The sequence below is a fragment of the Mustela putorius genome, unplaced genomic scaffold, assembly GCF_011764305.1.
Source record: "Mustela putorius furo isolate JIRA1106 unplaced genomic scaffold, ASM1176430v1.1 tig00003898_pilon_pilon_pilon, whole genome shotgun sequence".
Lineage (NCBI taxonomy): Eukaryota > Metazoa > Chordata > Mammalia > Carnivora > Mustelidae > Mustela > Mustela putorius.
The window spans coordinates 1,774,557-1,796,047 of NW_025422047.1; the positions used below are offsets into that span (position 1 = coordinate 1,774,557).

The 21,491-nt window shown below is 40.0% G+C and overlaps 1 protein-coding gene across 1 annotated transcript in view; it reads left to right on the forward strand.

Moving 5' to 3' along the window:
• Window positions 1-21,491, forward strand: part of FMN1 (formin 1) — a 414,557-nt gene that overhangs the window by 243,793 nt on the left and 149,273 nt on the right. Inside the window, 1 exon segment of the mRNA XM_004751031.3 lies at window positions 19,058-19,145. Coding sequence (XP_004751088.2) covers window positions 19,058-19,145 — 88 coding nt within the window.

Genomic DNA, 21,491 nt, shown 5'->3' on the forward strand with positions numbered 1-21,491 from the left:
CTTCCAAGTTCCTTTTAAATATTTTTCAGTTCTGACATCTGCATTTCATGTTCGAGGATTCTTCAAATAGTTGGTGATCCTTGGCTGCTATAGCACGTATAAGATTGAGGGGTGATAAGCCTGGATGGAATGTTCAGTAGAAATGAACAAGGTTTGCCCAGTAGTGGGTCTCACAGTGTGGTAAATAGTTGCAGAACAGCCATTTCAGATGGGCGTTTTCTTTGCTTTTATTTTATTTTATTTTAATTTAAAATTTTTATTTATTTGGGGGGAGGGAACAGAGGAAGAGGGAGAAATAGCATCCCCACTGAGCAGGGAGCCCAACACAGGGCTCTATCCCAGGACCCTATGATCATTACCCGAGTTGAAGGCAGATGCTTAACCGACATAGCCAACCAGGGGCCTGTTGTCTTTGCTTTTAGACTGATGTATTTTTCCAGGTGGAATTTCTCCAGGCACCTGATTGGGGCTGGGGAAAGGTATATCAGCCTGACTGCTAGCTTTCTGACAGAGAGGCTAAGAAAGGATGTGGAATTTTGATAATTACTCCACTCTACTACAAGACCTCCACCCCACTGTCTGCTCTGCCTGGTGTCCATGAACCCCAAATCTGTCTGGTTGAATTTCTCTCAAACTGTATTTCCGAACATATAGGTGAAATTGTACACGGGGCACCTAATTGTACTATATACCAACTTCTAAATCATCCCCTAATTTTTGGCTCCCTACCAGTGGTAGTTGCCTTCCTGAGCACATGATCCCTCTAATTGGTATGTGTCCAAGGTTCTCCCTTGCCTGGCAGACAGTGACATTTATCCTTCCATGGTGCCATGGAATACCACTCTATCAACTCCTTCTGGCTTCATGTTTTCTGTTTTGAAACTACAGGGGGTTTCCTAATTTCACTGAAGATAGATTTTGGTTTTGCTACTCAGTCCCATCATTTGGAGTTGGTTTTATAGAAGAAAGGGGAGTGAAAGGCCTTACCTGTTCTACCCTAGCACTCAAACACATCTTGCTTTTCACATTTTGGAGGCTGTTGGCTTGTAGAACTCGGGTGACGGGGCATGTATGTCCTTGCAGGAGCGAGACTTGTTCCAAGGGAAAGCACACAGGACTAGTAGTCAGACATCTGATAACTCTGGGCAAATCACCTACTGTGTGCCTTTTGTACTTGTGATTCGTCCATATGAGAGCCTCCAGGTACATGCTCTGATGACTCTAGTCAGGACAGAGGTAAGAGCTCACTCTTCACGGATGGTAGTCAGTATTTTGGATCACTATTATTCCATTCACACGGACGCCTGAAGGAAAGCATATAGCATGTGCTCGCTTTCCATGATGGATACTCTGTGAGCGTGAGGAGCATGGTGAAGACTAATTACCAACTCAGGGAAACGTGCTGGGTTATATACTGTAAGCTCTGGCAGAATCTTCTGGCAGTTTTAAAGTACAAATACACCGTGTTCTTTCATCTTTCTTCCCCTGCTAGAATTTCCTGGAATCCTCCTGTCATGTTTCTAGAAGGAACTCAGTGAGCCTACTGGAAGCAGTGTGGTACTTATATCTCCTGTTGTTGCCCAGAAGGTGAACAGAGAAGGACTTAGGTCATAAATAGCTCTACGTCCTGGCAATGGCTGCATGTTCATACTATGTGTGGGGTTGTCCTAGGTGAAGCGTGTCCATAAAAGGGAAAACTGAAGTGGCCTCAGGTGTCCTTAAAAAAGGGAGCATTCCTCTTTGAGTTTTGCCCCAGATTTTGCCTCCTGGTGGCTTGAGGCCCTGAAGCCAGGAGAGCCCACTGTCACTAGCTCTTCACCATCTGAGCAGGAGTGGGAAAGAGCCAGGTAATTTGCATCGTGGTACACTCTGAATCAAAGGCCATCCATCATTTCTGATATCTTGAATGCAGTGATTATCATATCAAAGACACACGATGACATTGAAGATAATAAGATTTCTGTTGCCCATCATCACTACCCAGCTTGGAGTAATTATTAGCACGTGTTCTTCTCAAAAGCCTAACACTCTAAACTTTAGAGAGAAAAGGCCCTATTGGAGTGACCAAAAATACATACAAGAGACTGGGTTCGGTGTCTTAATATTAAATGAGAAATATTGCTAAGACAGGGAGTCCCAAGGTCTCACAACATTGTTACTTAGAATCCTTAGGAGGCTGGCATAGCTTATCTGCATTGCTGGCATTGGCCTTATGAAAGAAAGCAGATGTTCGTGACTGGGCACATAGCTTCAGGAGACAGAGAGGGACAGAGACACAGTTCCAGCTGGTTAATCAAAAAAGCTCTGGGAATCAGGGATTGTATAAACATACATGCATATATGTCAGACATTGTGCTAAGTGCCTATGAGAGTAAACAGAAGAACATGTTCATTTGAGGTCACCTGACCACAGAGTGTGTCCCCCGGAGCAGCAGCGTAAGCATTGTCCTGTCATGTGCTCAGGAAGGCAACTACCACTGGTAGGGAGCCAAAAATTAGGGGATGATTTACTAGAAATAAAAGGCCCTCAGGCCCAAGTGTTAGTTTCCCGGGACTTCCTCAACACACTGGGTAACTAAAAACTACACAAACATATTGTCTTATAATTCTGGAGACTAGGAGTCTGAAGTCGAGGTATTGGAAAGAGCCATCCTCCCTGGGAGGCTGGTAGGAGAACCCTTCTTCACCTCTTCCCAGCTGCCGGTGGCTTGCTGACAGTCTTCGGCATTCCTTGGCATCAAGCAGGGAAATTCCATTCTCTGCCTTTGTCATCACTTGGCATTCTCCCTCCCTGTCTCTGTGTCTTCCCATGGCTGTCTTCTTAAGAGGACACCAGCCACATTGGATTTGGGGCCCATCCAATGCCAGGGTGACCTAATTTGTATTAATCCCACCTGCAGTGACCCCATTTCCAAGTGAAGTCACATTCTGAGGTATTGGAGATTCGGACTTCAACGTATCTTTTGTAGGAGGAATACAGTTCAATCCCAAACCGCATCTCATTCCTAGTGAATGAGAGTCTATATTTTTAACAAGGTCCCTGGTAATTCACATGCATGCTAAACTGCTAGAGGTTATCTCACAAATTCTTAATTGTCTTCAACTGCAGACAGCTTTCTATAGGCAACTGCAGGTTTTGCCTATGGTTTGTAGAGGTATGTAGGATCCCCATCCTGCGCCATCCTACCAAATTGAGGAATGACCGAAAGAAAGCTTTCGTTTTTCTCCTCCGTGCTAGGGCCAGCGGTGAAAGAAGGAAAAGAGAAGGAAAAATTTCCTCTACGTATTTGATAGCCGTGCTATCCAAATGTTGTTAGCACGGGATTTTAAAGGAAGATTATAATACAGACATTTAAAACAAAACAATAAAACATGACTTAAAGCTACCTGCCACTGGTATGTCTGGAGTGGTGAGCCGCTGTACTCCCGTGCCTTCTAAAACAGAGAGTAAATAAATTCTCCATCCAGCTGTTAAAGGCTACGATATGGAATATGTTCCTGGCCTTGGGGAGAGCTTGAACCATGACAGCTGGAAGCCACCTGAAGGCCTGGAATTGAATTCTCCTGGGTTATCCTGATGTTATTAACCTCTGTCCCGAAGACAGCCACTCTTTCCTTCTACTCCTGGACCGCTGTAGCTTAGCAGGCACACCATCAGTTTAAAAGGCAGAGTCCTGGACAGTAGGGCCTGGGTTTTGGTTTGGTTTGGTTTGATGTTTTGCTAGAGGCTGGATCTTTTCAGAGTCTTCTGTTTTCTTTTTCATTTTCCTTCCACCATGTAGCCCTCTGTCCGGTTGCTTCTCCCCAGGTCAGCTGTCATTACTTTAAAATTGTTTCATGTTGGGCGCCTGGGTGGCTCAGTGGGTTAAGCCGCTGCCTTCGGCTCAGGTCATGATCTCAGGGTCCTGGGATCAAGTCCGGTATCGGGGCTCTCTGCTCAGCAGGGAGCCTGCTTCCCTGTCTCTCTCTCTGTGCCTGCCTCTCCCTCTACTTGTGATTTCTCTCTGTCAAATAAATAAATAAAATCTTTTAAAAAAATAAAATAAAATAAAATTGTTTCCTGTTCATTACAGCCAAGCACCCTTGAAGGGGCCTTGAGCTCTTGGAACCAAAAGGATGGCGTTTCTCACCTATACCTTTTTGCGATTGCACTTTGGCCTGAACTGGAGGCAGGGCAAATGAATGCACTAATGTCTTGGCCATTTTCTCTCCTGAATCTCTGGCCAGTTGGAGTTGGAAAATGCGTATGATTTTTGTTTTGACACAGAAACTTCCAAACCATCAGAATTATTTCCTGCCTATATTCCCGCCCCCCTCCACCCCATGGTGCCTCCTACCCCTGTCCCAGCCCCAGCCTTCACCTGCTATGGTCTTCTCTCCATTTGCTTTCTGAACAGAATTCACTGGTCTCAAAACCAACAAAAGAGCTTTTCTGTCTCATCGGTAAAGGTACGGGATGCCAAATATGTTCTCAGACGCAAGACAGGATGACAATGCGCCTTTTCACATTTCTTGGTGAAGAGCCTAAATCCTTAAAGTAAACTTCATCGGAGCAATTTTATGTGTCCCCAAAAATAAGGCCATGGAAGACATTCAGACCTAGCAGTCTGACAGAACAGGGGAGCTTAGTTTTCCTTGAAACGTTTAGTGGCACAGATAATCAGGCTGTGTGTAGAAAGCTTCTTTTAATGGCATCGTCAGGCCTGTTGACGGAGGCCACTACCCAGAAGACAACCCATCAGCTTGTTGGTACCAAGTCAGGTGACACTTCATAATATGGCCCCATGGAACCAGCCTACCAACTCCTCAGGGTCTGATGCCAAAGAGTGGCAGGGGTGGAACACAGGAGATGGGACAAGGGAGCTGAGTCAGCATTTATTTTCCTGGGCATCTGCCAAGAAACAATTGCATATTTCCGAGGAAGCGCTCACTCTCCCTGAGGGCAGAGAGAGCAAGACGCCTGCCAGCTCTGGTCTTGCCGGTCCCCTCCAGCTGGCCCTTTCTCCTGGCATCATCTGGGAGGAGGAGTCACTTACCTGTCTCATCTCCAGTCACTGCCACACTAGAAATGGCCAGGAGGGCACAAGAATATGAAGTGGGATTTTGTCAGTTGTTCCATCCCATGAATTTTTTTTTTTTTTTTTAATTTTGTGTAGAAGGCCTGCATCCACCGGCTGTTATGCTTCATGGCATTGTATTATCTTGTCTCGCTTGTTAGAATTCCCTTGGGAAATTCTCACTCTTTCTTCCAAATTAGATTTCTATTCATTATAAAATAAGAATTTGTCATTTGGTGCTGGAGGGGTTGCGAGTGGGGGACAGTTCAGTAAGAGAGAACTGAAGCTAAGGGTTCCCTGTTCTGCCGTATCTCGTCCCCAGAAGATGCTGCTCTCCAATCCCACCAGTCGGGACTTCACACTAATTTCTATTTATGACTCAGAGCAGGTTATCAGCTCGACTACCCCAGAGTAGCCTGTGAGATAGGTTCATCAATTTCTAGGTCTCTAACGTAGGGTTCTGTCGACCAGCTTAGTCCGTAAGAATGTCTTTGAGGGAAATGCAAGAGTCCTTAGGAAAGCACTAGGATCCCTTTGGCATCCAGGGGCTTAGAAATGCAAGGGATTCCTGTCGATGAGAAAAGCTGCTTTCTCATTAGCAGTGCGTGGGCTTTATACCAGCCTCTTAATGTCTGTGGGTTTGCCAAGTAACGGTGTTCGGTGAGCATTGATATGAAGCTTAAGCCAAGGATCACCAGTGTGAAGGTGCAAAAATAGAAATAATGTTTTTTAGAATTTTGCTTTGGAGAGACAGTCTCCTTTCTGTGTGTTCTTCGCTGTCTTCAGTTTCCTTGAGAGAGGCAAACCACATGCTCATTTCTTCTCTAGAGTCGAACATGACCTCACATGGCTATCTGAAATATATCCCTGTCACGTAAGGAAAGAGCTGCCCGTGTCTGTGGATCCTTCATTTATGCGTTTGTTTTTGGTCGGGGAAGGGGGAATCAGACAGACAAGGCAGCAACTTTCCGGTGCGTTTATATGCCTGAAGGGCCCAGGAAGTGTTTGTGGCTGTATTTAACCAGACGTGCACCTGTTCTACAATAAAACCACCTTCACAGGAGATGGGACTCATGACTGAAACTGGGAAATTTCAAGTGTGAGGCCTAAGCCAAAGAACAGAGCACCTACCTGACGTGGTATAGGCTTGAATGTGTTTGCTGTCCAGTGAAGGGGCAGGTAGAGAAACTTCTCATCTTCAGTTTCAGACAGGGAAGTCTCCCTGGAAGAAGACAGCTTCCATCATTCTCTCTACTTTGTGGCTCTGCCGAACTCACTTGGCCAATTGTGCTTCCAGCATTCATGGGCTATTCAGACCATTTATTTTTATTTTTACTCCTGGCCCCATCTGCCAAGCTCGGGCAGAAACCTGAAGATAGATGTGGATTTTATGTTGATGTGAAAAATCCCACTGCGCCTGGCAGGAGAGCTTTCTCAGTCTGCCTGGCAAGACGTTTCTAGCTGAGTAGTCAGGGTGTGGGTTTTTTCCAGTGTAGCAAATCTGTCTTCTCATTTCTGTCCTAATTCTTATTCAAAGAGGCAGGTTCTTCTTCAAAAAAATCCACATATGTAAGAACTAATAATCATTTGGATACACCGGCCCAAGGTACAGGATTAGACAGCATGGGACATCAGCCTGCCTATCCCCTTTCTGGAAGGCACTGCGAGAGCTCCCCAGGCAGTGTGATAGTACGCATGTGTGACTGCCTGATCCGGCATGCGGTGGGGGTCTGGAAAGGCTTTGCCTTAAACTAGGCATGTCTAATAGGGTTTAACACAACCTGTGAATTTGCCCCTGCACAAGGTCGGCTTGTAGGTCAGTGGAATGCTGCACAAATTGCATTCTCCTCCGGACTATAATTATACCTAGGAGAAAGCTATGTGCTGCCAAGTTCAGCTGACTCCAGATAGGACCAAGATAAACTGAGGGCTTGCGACCATTTCTCAAAAACCAATTTTTAAAGATTTGATAGAAAGCATCTCTTGTTTAAAAAAAAAAATAACAAATGACAGCCTTAAGGTTCATGAAGGAGCTTTGTGTAGAGGATGGTGAGAGCAGCTATTATCTGCCTTCCCTAGGAGCTGAAAAAGATGATTTGAAATGGAAGCATGAGGAATTTGAGTCAGATATTAAGTGAAACTCTCCTGTGCCAAAAGTTACTTAATACTAGAAAATGATTTGGAGGACTAGAACAAATCAAGTAATATGCACATGAGGATGAAGAATGAAAAATGGGCATTGAGAGGAGTCCTAGAATAGAGAAAGGATGAAAAATTTAGGCTGCGTTTACAGTCAGCTCAGGTCCCACTGTGTTTGGTGAGAGAAAATGGCTCTAAATATGTGTGCATTGTATGAAGACAACCTTAATAATTTCTAAAAGTATGACCTCCTTGTAAAGGAGGCCCTTTGATTTCAGGGCTTCCCCGCAGGCAGAAGGTCAAGTTAGACAACATTTGTGAATTTCTTCCTAGCTAAGGGTAAATGATCCTCAAACCCACTTTAACCAGTATATGCATTGCATGGGAAAACTTTCACAGGTACTCGTACGGTCTCATAAATATTCTCCGAAGTCTTTCTTGAACAGCATGGGGTGGGATCTTGTCTCCCAAGAGCTTGCCTGGAGAGGAAGTCACATTGGGAGCCTCAAGGCATCATTTTGCCTACTGGCTCCACATACACACGGAAAACTCACATTATGAAGCTATGGACTAATAAAATCAGGAAGCGTTCCAGTGTCCACAGTCAAATGCAGTGCCCTGGCTTCAAGGTCGTCAGCCCTCTAAAAGCCCCTGCTGCTGGTTTATCATAGTGCTGGGAGAACCAGTAATCATGCAGGATGGAAAGAGCCCCTCTCTCTATATGGCTAAGCAGAACAGGACTTCCGGTGGCCTTTGGCAGCTCGTGGTCTGCCGAGCTTATCATCTCTCAAATCTCCTTCACCATTTAGTTCTCTGAACGTGGAACTTGGATTTTTGTTTCAGGAGAAGGGCACTGAATGTAACTTTGGGGAGCAATCAGGTTATCCAGAGGAAGATTGGGCCCCAAACAGCCATCTCCTTCAAAACCCCCATTTTCAATGAGTCCTGCCTCATATACGAAGGGCATATACGGAGGATCAGCTAGGAGGAACAATTAGAATCTCTTTCTATTCACTGATCCCTGTTAATAACTCCCTTGTATCAGACTTGTTTATAGGAGCTTCCCCTTTAAACTAGTCTTTGAACGCCCACTGAGTTTGCATGTTGGGAGTTTTGTTGAATTGGACTGACTGTATTTTAACATTGATGTAAGGATGAGTCAGGGAAGGTCTAGAAATAGAAGGCTGGTCTTCTGACTTTTCTCTTAACAACTGGTTGCCGGACGATGATGCTGATGACTTTTCATAGCCAGCCAAGGGGCTGTGGCAGCTCAGCATGCTAAAGCTAAAAGAGGAAAGGACCCACCGTATTTAAGGCTATAGTCCTTCGCTGCATTTGTATTTCGACTTGGATTATTCCGTTGCTAGGAATCTTTGACTTGGGCCAGATAACATTTAAAAACTGTTAAAATGGCGCAGGATAATAATGCAGAGGCTTGAACAATATGTTGGTGCAGATTAATTAAATTGTTTTATTAATAAATATTTTGATAAACCTTTTATAATCTTAAATCCTGTGGCTATTTTAAAAAATGTATCAGTTAAATTTCCTACTATAAAAAGGGCAGACAATGAAATATCTGACAATCTTAGGAACATTAGGGTTCTAAAAATTTTCCAGATAATCATTATCATCACTGGTCCACACTGTTCAGTAATACGAATATTTGCTTTCTTCCAAGCCTGGGATACATGAGAGAAGCTAGTGAGAATAAACACCCCATAGTAGTTTCCTTCTTGTCAGAGAAGAATTCCTGAAGTTTGCTTTATCCATCTAGGAAGTACCTTGTCAAAAAATGTATAGAATGCAGGGACTCCTGGGTGGCTCAGTTGGTTAAGCAGCTGCCTTCAGCTCAGGTCATGATCCCAGCATCCTGGGATCGAGTCCCACATCAGGCTCCTTGCTCCGCAGGGAGCCTGCTTCTCCCTCTGCCTCTGCCTTCCACTTTGTCTGCCTGTGCTCACTCTCGCTCTCTCTCTGACAAATAAATAAATAAAATCTTTAAAAAAAATGTATAGAATGCAGTAAAAGGAAATGCAGTAATTTCCAGGTAGTAGAGAGTTCTACACAAATTGGATCTGGTTATTTGAAACTTGAGCATGATTCTAAAAAATTATCTTTTTTTTTTTTTTAAGATTTTATTTATTTGACAGAGATCACAAGGAGGCAGAGAGGCAGGCAGAGAAAGAGAGGAGGAAGCAGGCTCCCTGCTGAGCAGAGAGCCCGATGCGGGACTCGATCCCAGGACCCTGAGATCATGACCCGAGCCGAAGGCAGAGGCGTTAACCCACTGAGCCACCCAGGCGCCCCCTAAAAAATTATCTTAAAAAGAGTGTAATAACTATTGGTTGATAATTAGGTGATCATCTTTTTTTTTTTTTTTTTTTAAGTCTTTCATCATGTTCTAAATCCTTGTTCTCCTTCCTTCTCTTTATTTTCTCCGTTAGTTTTCTTTAATCTTCTCTTCTTCCTTCCTTGAGCTTTTCCTCCTAGCTACTCTGCCATGAAGGCAAATGGCTCTGATAACAGGTGTGTAGCTGGGTAAGGAACTATGAGATTTGATCACCAATATCAAAAGAGAACAGAGTGTTGGGCGAGCAGAACAAAGTGCTCTATTTTCGTGTCTCTTGCTTTAATGCCCTAGCAATGCATTAGGTCACTACACTTACTTTATAGGCCTCTTGAGTATGAAGTATTGTTTTCTCTGGAAATCCATAGGGGGCCACTAAAGGAATAAAATCTTACAGTATCCTGGTGCTCACAGCCCCCCCAATTTACAACTGTCCATTTGGACTGGCTTGTGTGCAGAGTGAACACAGTGCCTCGTGCACAGTGGGGTACAGTGAAAGGTAGTTCTCATCCCTCTTCTTTCCTTAGAAAATGCCCCCTCTCCGCAGTAATCTCTGTGTAAATCTCTTTTTGCTTTGGGCCTTATTTAATTTCTTTGCTTTGGGGGTGCCTGGGTGGCTCAGTGGGTTAGGGCCTCTGCCTTTGGCTCAGGTCATGATCCCAGGGTCCTGGGATCAATCCCCACGTCAGGCTAACTGCTCTGTGGGGAGCCTGCTTCCTTCTCTCTCTCTGTCTGCCTCTCTGCCTACTTGTGATCTATGTCTATCAAATAAATAAATAAAATCTTAAAAAAAAAAATAAATTTCTTTGCTTTGTACCAGCCTAATAGATCTAGTAATTGGAAAGCATAGTAAAAAGGATAGAAAGACAATCCAAAAGAACGTGTGACCAATAACCAAATGTTTAATCTTACTATTAAATCATTAGCAATGTAGAATACAGAAAAATCATTCTACCTATCATATTGGCCAAAATCTTTTAAACTGATAATACCTGGAGGGTGAGGGACAAGGAAAACAGCCACTCTCCAGTACTTGTCAGGCGTGTAAATTGGCAGCATCTATTAGGAACAATTTGGCAGTATCTATCAAAATGAAAAATGAACATATTGTTTGAACAACTTCTGTTGTTCTGTAGAAATCTAAGCTCCAGTGATGAAGAACACATCTGCACGGCTGCCTATTACAGCGTCATTAATAATGGGCAAATCTTGGAGAGTTTCTAAATGTCCATCAATAGAGGAATACTTAAATTATGTTTCATACTTAATGTGGCCCTGCCTCTACTGACAGGGAAGATACCAGTAATATATTTACAAAAGAAAAAGAATTATTCTGAACAAGGGGGAAAAGTTGTAGAACAAAATGTATTCCTTATCATTGCACACATGTTTAGCTCTGGAAGGAGACAAACCCCATTACTGTGATGGTAACAGGGCAGTGGAATTGGGAGATGAGAGAATATTTCACCTTTTCCTCTTTTGTTCTTCATAGCTTTTTTTTTTTTTTTTATTACAGTGAGCATTTGTTCCTTTTGTAATTAAAAATAACACACCCACAGAAAGAGAAAAGATAAAAATAACAGAACTAATATTTCTGGAAATATGACCACTCTCCAAAGACCAAGTTTTGTGCTAATCTTCAGTCCCCGGCTCAACACCTGGCGCATGGGAGTCCCCTGACATGTGTGTTCAACAAAGGTGCCCTTGCCTATTCCAGTCTGTGTTCCCGCGACCACACCAGCCAAGGGTTGGGCAGAAGCTTGTAAAATATGACCAAAGAGCCTACAGAGCACCTCTCTTCCTTTTCCTACTCTTCCCTATTGCGAACCCCACCTCCTCACATCCTGCTCAGCCCAATCGTTAACCTGTTTCAGAAAGATATGAATATGACCTGAAGTCTTGGGCTAGCCTTGTTAGTCACCTGAACTCCCACATGGTCTGTCTACTGGTGTAATGTCCTCCTACATGTGTTTCCTTTTAGTCATTTTACGTATTAGACTGAAGGGTATTTTACAATATATATTCTGCTTTTTTTCTTAACCCCCCCCTTTACTCCGAATTATTTCCCTGTAATTTTTTTGGTATTGACCCCCACTTTCTAACTTCAAAATGTATTGCAAACAGTGGTATTCAGAACAGTATGGTACTGGAGTAAAAACAAACCCATAGACCAATGGAAAAGAGTAGAGAACCCAAAAATAAACCCACACTTATATGGTCAAATGACCTTCAACAAGGGTGCCAACACTAAAACAGGGAAAAGATGGGCTCCTCAAAAAAAACCAAAAATCAAAACAAAAGAAAACCTGGATTTCCAGATATAAAAGAATGAAATTGGATCCTTATAGCATAAACAGCAATCAACTCAAAATGAGCTAAAGACTTAAATGTAAGATCTGAAACTATAAAATTCCTGGAAGAAAACTTTAGGGGAAACTGCATAACATTGATCTTGGAAATATTTCCTGGATAGGCCACCAAAGCACAGACAACAAAAGCAAAAATAGACAAGTGGGACTATATCAAAACTGAAAAGCTTTTACCTAACAGAGGAAACAGTAGAGTGAAAAGGCAACCTATGGAATGGAAGAAATTACTTGCAAACCATATATCTGATGAGGTACTAATGTCCCAAAACATATAAAGGATGCCTACAACTCAATAAAAGAGAAACTCAATTGAAAAATGGGCAAAGGACTAGAATAGACATTTCTCCAAACAAGACCTACAAATGTCCAAAGATATGAAAGATGTTCAATATCACTAATCAACAGGGAAATGCAAACCAACACCATAATGACGTATCACCTCACATCTGTTAGAATAGCTATAATTTTTTAAAAAGGAAAAGAAAAAGAGAAAAGAACAATTATGAGCAAAGTTGTGGAAAAATTGGAACTCCTTTTCATTGTAGGTGGGAATGTAAAATGGTGTAGCTACTGTAAAAAACAGAATGGAGATTCCTCAAAAAATTAAAAATAGAACTACCATATGATGCAATAGCCTCATTTCTGGGATTTATCCACAAGAATTGAAAACAGGAGATAATTGCCCACCCATGTTCACTGAAGCCATACTCACAATAGCCAAGAAGTGGAAATAACCTAAATGCCCATCGATGGATGAATGGGTAACGACAATGTGGGGTGTGGGGGGGGCATATTATTCAGCCTTAAGGAAATTTCATCACATGCTACAAACTGGGTGAGCTTTGAGGAAATTATGCCAAGTGAAATCAGCCCAGTCACAGAAGGACAACTACTGCATGATTCCACTTATATGAGGCCTCTAAAGTAGTCAGGCTCATAGAAGTAGAGAGTAGAAGCCGAAAACTGCCAGGGGTTGGTGGGAGAACAAAAAACGGGGAGTAGTTGTTCAATGGGTATAGAGTTTCTGTCATGTAGTATGAAAAAAAAATCTAGAGATCTGCTGTTCAGCAATGTGGTATAGTCAACAATATTGTACTGAACATTTAAGTACTTGTTAATAGGGTAGATTTTGTGTTATATTCTATTATTATTATTATTATTATTATATTATTATTATTATTATTATTAAGCCTTCCAATCTAGAAGGGAGGAAGATATGGGAGGGGAGGGGGAGAAAGGAGGGGGAAGAGAGGAAGGAAGGAAGGAAAAGGAAAGAGAAAAGAAAAGAAATGGAAGAAGCAAAGTAAGAGAGCTTAAGACAGCTTTTGGCTGCTTTTCAAGAAACTTTGTATTATTCCACAATTGAAGAGAAGCTACATGGAAAATTAGAGGTCTATTTTTAAAGGTCTAGTCAGAGGCAGACCGGGAATTTGACACAAACAGAGAAGAGAATACAAATGCTGTGACTCTACCACTGCCTCCCTCCCTTTTGGGAGGTAGCACTACATTTCATACAACTCTTAAGGTTTTAGTCTAGCTTAAGATAATAAACACCTTCTTTTCAAACACTTGTTATGTCAAGTCATTAGACAGAACTTCAAGGATGGCTGACTGTGGTGACATTCTCTCCATATTTCAGCCTGCATGAACACTGAAGGGATAGATACGCTCATTTTCCCCACTGACGGGCAATCTCAGTCTCAGCCCTTTCCTCTTTGTCTTAGCTCACGTCTGATTGCTCTCTGGCCTTCTTTTAATTAGCTATTAGAAGAAGTTGCATTTAAACTTTTTCCTGTAAATAGAATGTGTTATTCAGGGTTTTCGGAACTCTAACTGAAGAGCTTGGTGAATGTTTGTTTGAAGAAACTGTTGCTCCTCATTTGTGATCTTGTTATAAATTGATTTCTGTGCCTGTCTCCTTGATGTCCATGTGTATGCCGTGACCAAGTGTTATCAATAACACTAAGTCTAGTCAATTTCCAAAACCTTTCTTCTTTGGAATTTTCTTTGCAGTTAGTTCAGGTGATGTTTTAATTGCCTTTTCGGTTCTTTTTGGCAACTTACCAAAGTTATTTTTGTGGAGGAATAATTGATATATAACACTTGTTATAGGTGTACAATATAATTATTCAATATTTGTACACACTGCAAAATTATAAACACAATAAGCGTAGTTACCATCACTGTAAAAACTTACAAAACATTGTTTCTTGTGTTGAGAATTTACAGGATTTACTGTCTTCAAAACTTTCAAATATGTACTATAGCATTATTGGCTGTAGTCACCATGTTGTATGTTATATTACATGGCTTTTTTATTTTATAATTGGAAGTTTACATCTCTTGACACCCTTCATCCATTTTTGTCTGCCCCCAACCTTCCTCCACTCTAGCAAATATCCTGTTCCCTGTATCAATGAGTTTTATTTTGTAGATTCTACATATAAATGAATTCATATATTTGACTTTCTCTGTCTGACTTATTTCACTTAGCATAATACCCCCAAAGTCCACCCATGTTGTCACACATGGCAAGATTTCATTCTTTTTTATGGGTGAGTACTATTCCATTTATATACAGAACATATCTTCTTTATCTGACATCCATCAGTGGGCACTTCGGCTGTTTTCATATCTTGGCTATTATAAATAATGCTGCGATGAAAATGGGATGTATATATCTTTTCAAATTAGTGTTTATGTTTTCTTCAGATAAATACCTAGTAGTAGAATTGCTGGGATAAGATAACATTGGCTTTAAATGACACATTAGACCAGGTGGACTTAACAGATATACATAGAACATTTCACCCAAAAACAATAGAATGTACAGTTTTTTCAGGCACACATGGGACATTCTCTAAAGTACACCACATGTTAGGCCATAAAACAAGTCTCAATGAATTTAAGAGGATTGAAATCCAATCAAGCATCTTTTGTGAGTACAGCAGTATGAAACTAGAAATTAATTACAAGAAGAAAAGTGGAAAAATCACAAATAAGTGGAGATTAAACAACATGCTACTGAATAACCAGTGGATCAACAAAGAAATGAAAGGAGAAATAAAAGAATACCTTGAGGGGTGCCTGGGTGGCCCAGTTGGTTAAGCATCTCCCTTCCACTCAGGTCATGATCCCATGGTCCTGGGATTGAGCCCCATGTTGCACTCAAAGATAACGAGGAATCTGCTTCTCCCTCTCCCTCTGCCTCTCTCTCCTGTTCATGCTCTCTGTGCGTGTGCGTGTGCGTGTGTGTGTATGTCTGTCTCAAATGCATAAATTAAAAAATCTTAAAAGAATATCTTGAGACAAATGAAAATAGGAATATAACATACCAAAATCGAGGGGATGCTGCAAAAGAATTTTTTAAAAAGATTTTTATTTATTTATTTGACAGAGATCACAAGTAGGCAAAGAGGCAGGCAGAGAGAGAGGGGGAAGCAGGCTCCCCGCTGAGCAGAGAGCCGGACGCGGGGCTCGATCCCAGGACCCTGGGATCATGACCTGAGCCAAAGGTAAAGGCTTTAACCCACTGAGCCACCCAGGTGCCCCCCTGCAAAAGTAATTTTAAGGGGAAATTTCGTAAGGATACAGATAAAAATTCATACCTGAAGGAACTAGAAAAAGAACAAACAAAGCCCAAAGTTAGTAGAAAGAACAAAATAACAAAGGCCAAAGTAGAAATAAATGAAATAGAGACTAAAAAGACAATAGAAAAGATCAAAGAAATTAAGGGGTGGTTCTTTAAAAAGATAAATAAAATTGACAAACCTTTAGCTAGACTCAGCAAGAGAAAAGAGAGAAGGCTCAAGTAAGTAAAATTAGAAATGGAAAAGAAGTTACAACTGACACCACAGAAATACAAAGGAATATAAGAGATTACTTTGAACAACTATTTGCCAACAAGTTGGACATTCTGGATGAAATTGAAAAATCACTAGAAACCAAATCTCTCAGGACTAAATCATGGTAAATCTGAATAGACTAGTTACTAGTAAGGAGATTCGATGAGTAATCAAAATCTGACAACAAACAAAAGCCAAGACCATCTGGGATCACTGTGAATTCTCCCAAACATTCAAAGAAGATTTAATGCCTATCCTCCTTCTCAGACTTCCAAAAAATTAGAGGAAGGGATGCTTCCAAACTCATTTTAGAAGTCCAGCATTACCCTGACACTGAAACCAGACATGGGCACCACCAAAAAAAGAAAATAGCTGCCCAATATCTCTGATGAACATAGATGCAAAAATCCTTGACAAAATACTAACAAACCAAATTCAACAATGCATTAAAAGGATCAGATAGCACAATCAAGTGGGATTTATTCCAGGGATGCAAAGATAGTTCAATATCTATAAATCAGTCAGTGCAATACATCACATTAACAAAGTGCAAGATAAAAGTCATCAACTCAATAGATGCAGAGAAAACATTTAACAAAATTCAACAACCAGATATGATAAAAACTATCAACAAAGTGGGTAGAGAAGGACCACGCCTCAACATAATAAAGGCCACATATGACAAGCCCACAGGTAGCATCATACTCAAGGCTGAAAAGCTGAAAGCTTTCCTCCAAGATCAGGATCAAGACAAGGATGCGCCTCTCTTGCCACTTTTATTCAACGTAGTACTGAAAGAACTAGCCAGAGGAATTCGGCAAAGAAAAGAAATAAAAGGCATCCAAAATGGTAAGGAAGAAGTAAAACTGTCACTTTTTACAGATAACCTTAATTTATATATAGAAAACCCTAAAGACTCTACCCCAAAATTATTAGAACTAGTAAATGAATTCAATGAAGTTTCAGGATATGAAATGAATAGAGAAAAATACATTGCGTTTCTATATACTAGCAGTGAATGATCCCAGAAATTAAGAAAATAATCCCATTAATAATTATATCAAAAAGAATAAGGTATCTAGGAATAAGTTTAAGCAAGGAGGTAGGTGACAGACTAGACACTGAAAAGTTTAAGACACTGATGGAAGAAAGACAATTAAATAGAAAGATATTCTGTGCTTATGGCTTGGAAGAATTAATATTGTCAAAATGTCTGTACTACCCAAAGCAATGTACAGGTTTGGTGAGATCCCTATCAAAGTTCCAATGTCATTTTTTTCAAAGAAATAGAACAAAAAATCCTAAAATGTGAATGAAATCATGAGAGACCTCAAATCCCAAAGCAATCTTGAGAAAGAAAAACAAAGCCAAAGTGATTTTTTTTTTTTTTAAGATAACTAAGCTCTACAGACTTCACAAGGACAAGCAAGGACTTGATCTGTCTGGGTCACCTCCATATCCTCCGAGTCCGAAGCTGTGCCAGGCACATAAAAGAGTCACAGCAGGTTTTTGTTGAATGAATGAGTGCATGGCTGGATATTTACATGAAACTTATGTGGCTTTTCTTAATTTTGTATTGGGCTTTTAAAAATCATTTCATTTTAAATTTGTGTTCTCAATCTAAGAATAAGCCAGAAATTGCATTTTTAAAGAAAATGTTTGATTTTATATATAATCTTTTTCTCTGTTGCTTTCATATAAAAAATTAAAAGTCCCAGTACTGACCTTATTTCTTTAAAAAAAAAAAAAAACTCTTGAAATTCTGTATCCCCCAAAAATCTTTCTTTAAGACTAATGCTGACATTATTAAACACATTGGACTAAAACATCAGATTTCCTTTTATCTTGATGAAATCTTGGTATTTACTATATTTTAGGTCTAATAGTTATATAAAAGTAGCCATTCTGAGCAGGGAAAGAAAAGATAAAGGGCTGGCAATAACTGATTCAGGATTGACTGATAGATGGGTAATTAGACCATCTTGGAACAAAGTCTGTTATTCCTTATAGTCAACCAACAAACAGTTCAGCTAGTCTAGTACCAATATAAATGCAGATGTTTCTTACCATATTACTGTATCTTCACTATATTTTGGTAAGTTTTTAAGTGCCTACGTGGAAGGGGAAGCATAGCTGTTTAGTTTAATTTGTATTTTACCCAGCAAAGTGTGTTTAAAAACTTAAGATTTGGTGATATTTTGTGTGCATTCCCTATTGATTTTTGTAGTTGTGTCACATGAGAGAAAATGAATTTTTTTTTTCCCCCTTAGTGGCCACTGTGTGATATGTTAGAAGGAACTGATTTGGCTTACTAGGTTTAGAGAAACCGAAACTACAAAAAGCTCTCCCTCCATAATGGGTGATGAGGTATTTGGAGTTTATAAGAAGACTGTAAAGTTTTGACATATCTGTATTATCATAAAAGAACAATTTTAAGAAATTAATATAAAGGCTTAATGTATAAAGTATTGTTTATGTTAAAAATAGCACAAATATGAAGCAACTCAATTCTCCAAGACAGGGAAATTTTATTTAAATAATCTGTGTTAAGAATATATAATATGGGGGTGCCTGGGTGGCTCAGTGTGTTAAAGCCTCTGCCTTCGGCTTAGGTCATGATCCAAGAGTCCTGGGATTGAGCCCCACATGGGGCTCTCTGCTCAGCAGGGAGCCTGCTTCCCTTCCTCTCTCTCTGCCTGCCTCTCTGCCTACTTGTGAACTCTGTCAAATAAATAAATAAAATCTTTTAAAAAAAAGAATATATTATATGAGTGCTTTACATATATTACATCCTGTAATTTTTAGAATAAATGTACAAATTAAATACAGTGAGCCCAACTCTGGGATGAAGAAACTGGCTGCATCACTGGTAGACAGCTGAGCTGTGATCACGCTGATCTTTCCCCTAAACCACTGGGCAGATGACACAGCCAAAAAGACTGGAGGCTCTGAAGTGACCTAAGAAGTAGCAATGTGGAAAGGTGCCAATGATAAGTGGAGAAGTTGGATATAAAATTATATATACGTTGCAATTATAGTTGTGTTAATAAGTGTTTAAATAAAGATTTCAGTGCTTGTATTAGATTGGCAAAGTTTGGCATGATCTTTTTCTCCTTCATTTTCTAAAATTTCTGTAGTTGTAGATAAGTCACTTTCAAATTAAAGTATCATTAAAATAGAGTGACTGTAGCATCAGTTTAGTTCCTCAGAGTATCTAAAAATCTTAATGGTTTTGATATGCTTCTAAAAGATTACATGGTCATTTGAACTTGTATCAATTTTATTTTTAAATTCCAGATCATCAAGTTATTAGATGGAAAACGATCTCAAACTGTGGGAATCTTGATATCGAGTTTGCACTTAGAAATGAAGGATATCCAGCAGGGTAAGTCTTCTCCATCACTTTTGTTTTTCCAACTTTAGTATTTTTCAACATTTTATTGTGAAAAGTTTCAAGCCTATAAACAATTAGAATCCCATAGTAAACCCAATGTACCAACTCACTCTTGTTTCATCTGAAATACTGTCCCTCACCAGCTAGACTACTATAAAGCAAATCCTAGACATTTTATAATTCTTCTGTTAAAAATGTCAGAACACTGATAAAAAGTTAAAATAATTCCAGTGCAATTGTCACACATTTAAAATCATTTACAATAATTTCTCAATATCATCATATATGTAGCTCTAATCTCCCCGATTATATATTCACCAATTCATGCATTTGTTTATAATTAGTTTGAATGAGGATCCAAACAACTTTCATGCATTACCTTGGTTGCGTGTCTCTCAGTTTTCTTTTAATCTAGGACTTTCTGCATGCCATCATATTTCTTTTTTTCCTTTGTAATTAACTTTTTTTTTTTTAAGAAACCAAGTCAATTGTCCTGTGGAGTTGCCCACATTTTTGATTTTCTGATTTTATTGCCATATTTTTACTTACTATGTTTTTCTGTCCCCTGTGGTTCCTTATGTAAACTGTTAGTTTGCTCTACAAACTTGATCCTAGTAGGGGAAGACTTCATAAATGCTACTGCATATTATATCAAGAAATACATAATATCTATTTGTTTCTTTATGTTGTTAGTGGACACTAAAGATCTTTGCCTGGATTCATTATTTCATTAGAAGTCTGCAAAATAACGATACACTAACTCCATCACTTCTTCTTCATTAGCTGGAATATTTCTATGGTGAAACACTTTGCTTCTTCATCTACTTGTTTATGTCATTGTTTCTTAATCCCTTCCTTTTTTCAAATGATGCTATTTCAACGTGGTTGTCTTTGGCTCACTTTGAAATACTTTAAAAAAGGAAATTTTACTTACATATATTTTTCTTAGTCTCTAGAAAAATAGATCAAAAACCATCTTACGTTTTTGAAATCTATGTCTTGCATGAAAACAGTACTACTCTTTCTTAGTAGTACAATTACAATTACAATTAAATGTAAATCTTTATTTTGACATGTCATTGATAATATTTTCTGAATAGTAATGCAATCTCCCATAGATGGTTTTGGTAGAATTCATCATGGATTTAAACTGGAGACACTCTCACACCACAGGTTTTTACTGTTGCCTCATGTTTGTTTTACACAGGTACACAGCATAAGACTTGCAGAGGTCCCAAACCAAAAGACACTTAGGCACACACTAAGGGTTTAAAATTTTGCTTTATTGCAAGCATAAAAAACTCCCCATAAAATTTAAAATACTTTGAATTAGTTGATGGCCACAGAGGATGCAAACAAGCTGTCTATCTATAATATTTCAGCTTAATTAAGTAAAACTAAATACTGAAGGATAAATAGGAAACCTCAAAAAATCTTGCAGGAGGGGACTTGAATTTGGGCCGGGCAACTAAAGGGATCCACCATCAAAATATGAGAAAGGGATCCTTCAGTGATTTTAGAGGCCAGATCTTCTAGAAGACTTGAATTTCTCATATATTCAAACCAGGGAACAGCGACTTGACCACAAAGGTAAAATGAAAAAAATGAAACAGATAAATCAGCAGGAAAGCTGATCATCTTTTGTCAGAGAAATGAGCTTTCTGGATGTAGTCTGAGTTTGGAAAGGAATTCTCCACCTCTAGCGGCAGGGTTGTTTCCTAAACCACAGTCTTCTTCTGAGGTTAGATGCCTGGGTTCATCACCATGATGTGCGGAGCCATGGCTAAGAGTTTTCGTACTGGCAACTGCACTTGAGACTCAATTTAGTTCTTTTTAGGCACATCGTGCTGTAGTGTCAGGTTGTCATGAGACCAGAGTCGTCCCGGCCGTGTCGTATTCCAGTTCCCACCTCCGGACTACAAATCTCCTTCCCATGGCACCCCAGCCTCATTGGAGCGAATGTTCATTGTGAGTGAGGTGAGAGGTTAGTTCGGCCCTGCTTTTTCCAGCACTCTCCTCTTGGCAGAAGCATGCTCACGTGAAGCCATGGCGAATTAACATGCCAGCATTGGAAATGTCAGTTGTAACATCACAGTTTTCTAGGACTTGTCATCTAGTTCTTTCTCCTGTTCCAGGCACCTCCATTCCCCACCACAGAGTTGGCTCCTAAGTTCTAAAAAAAAAAAAAAAAAATCACCTCTATTCCATGTCTTCATTCAGTAATGCATTCCAGATGAATAAAACCCGAGCTTAATTTTTCTTTAGAATCATTTGACTGACACTGGCATCCGAAGGTCACAAGGAGCCCAAGCTGTGTCAGTTACATTTCGTGCTGAG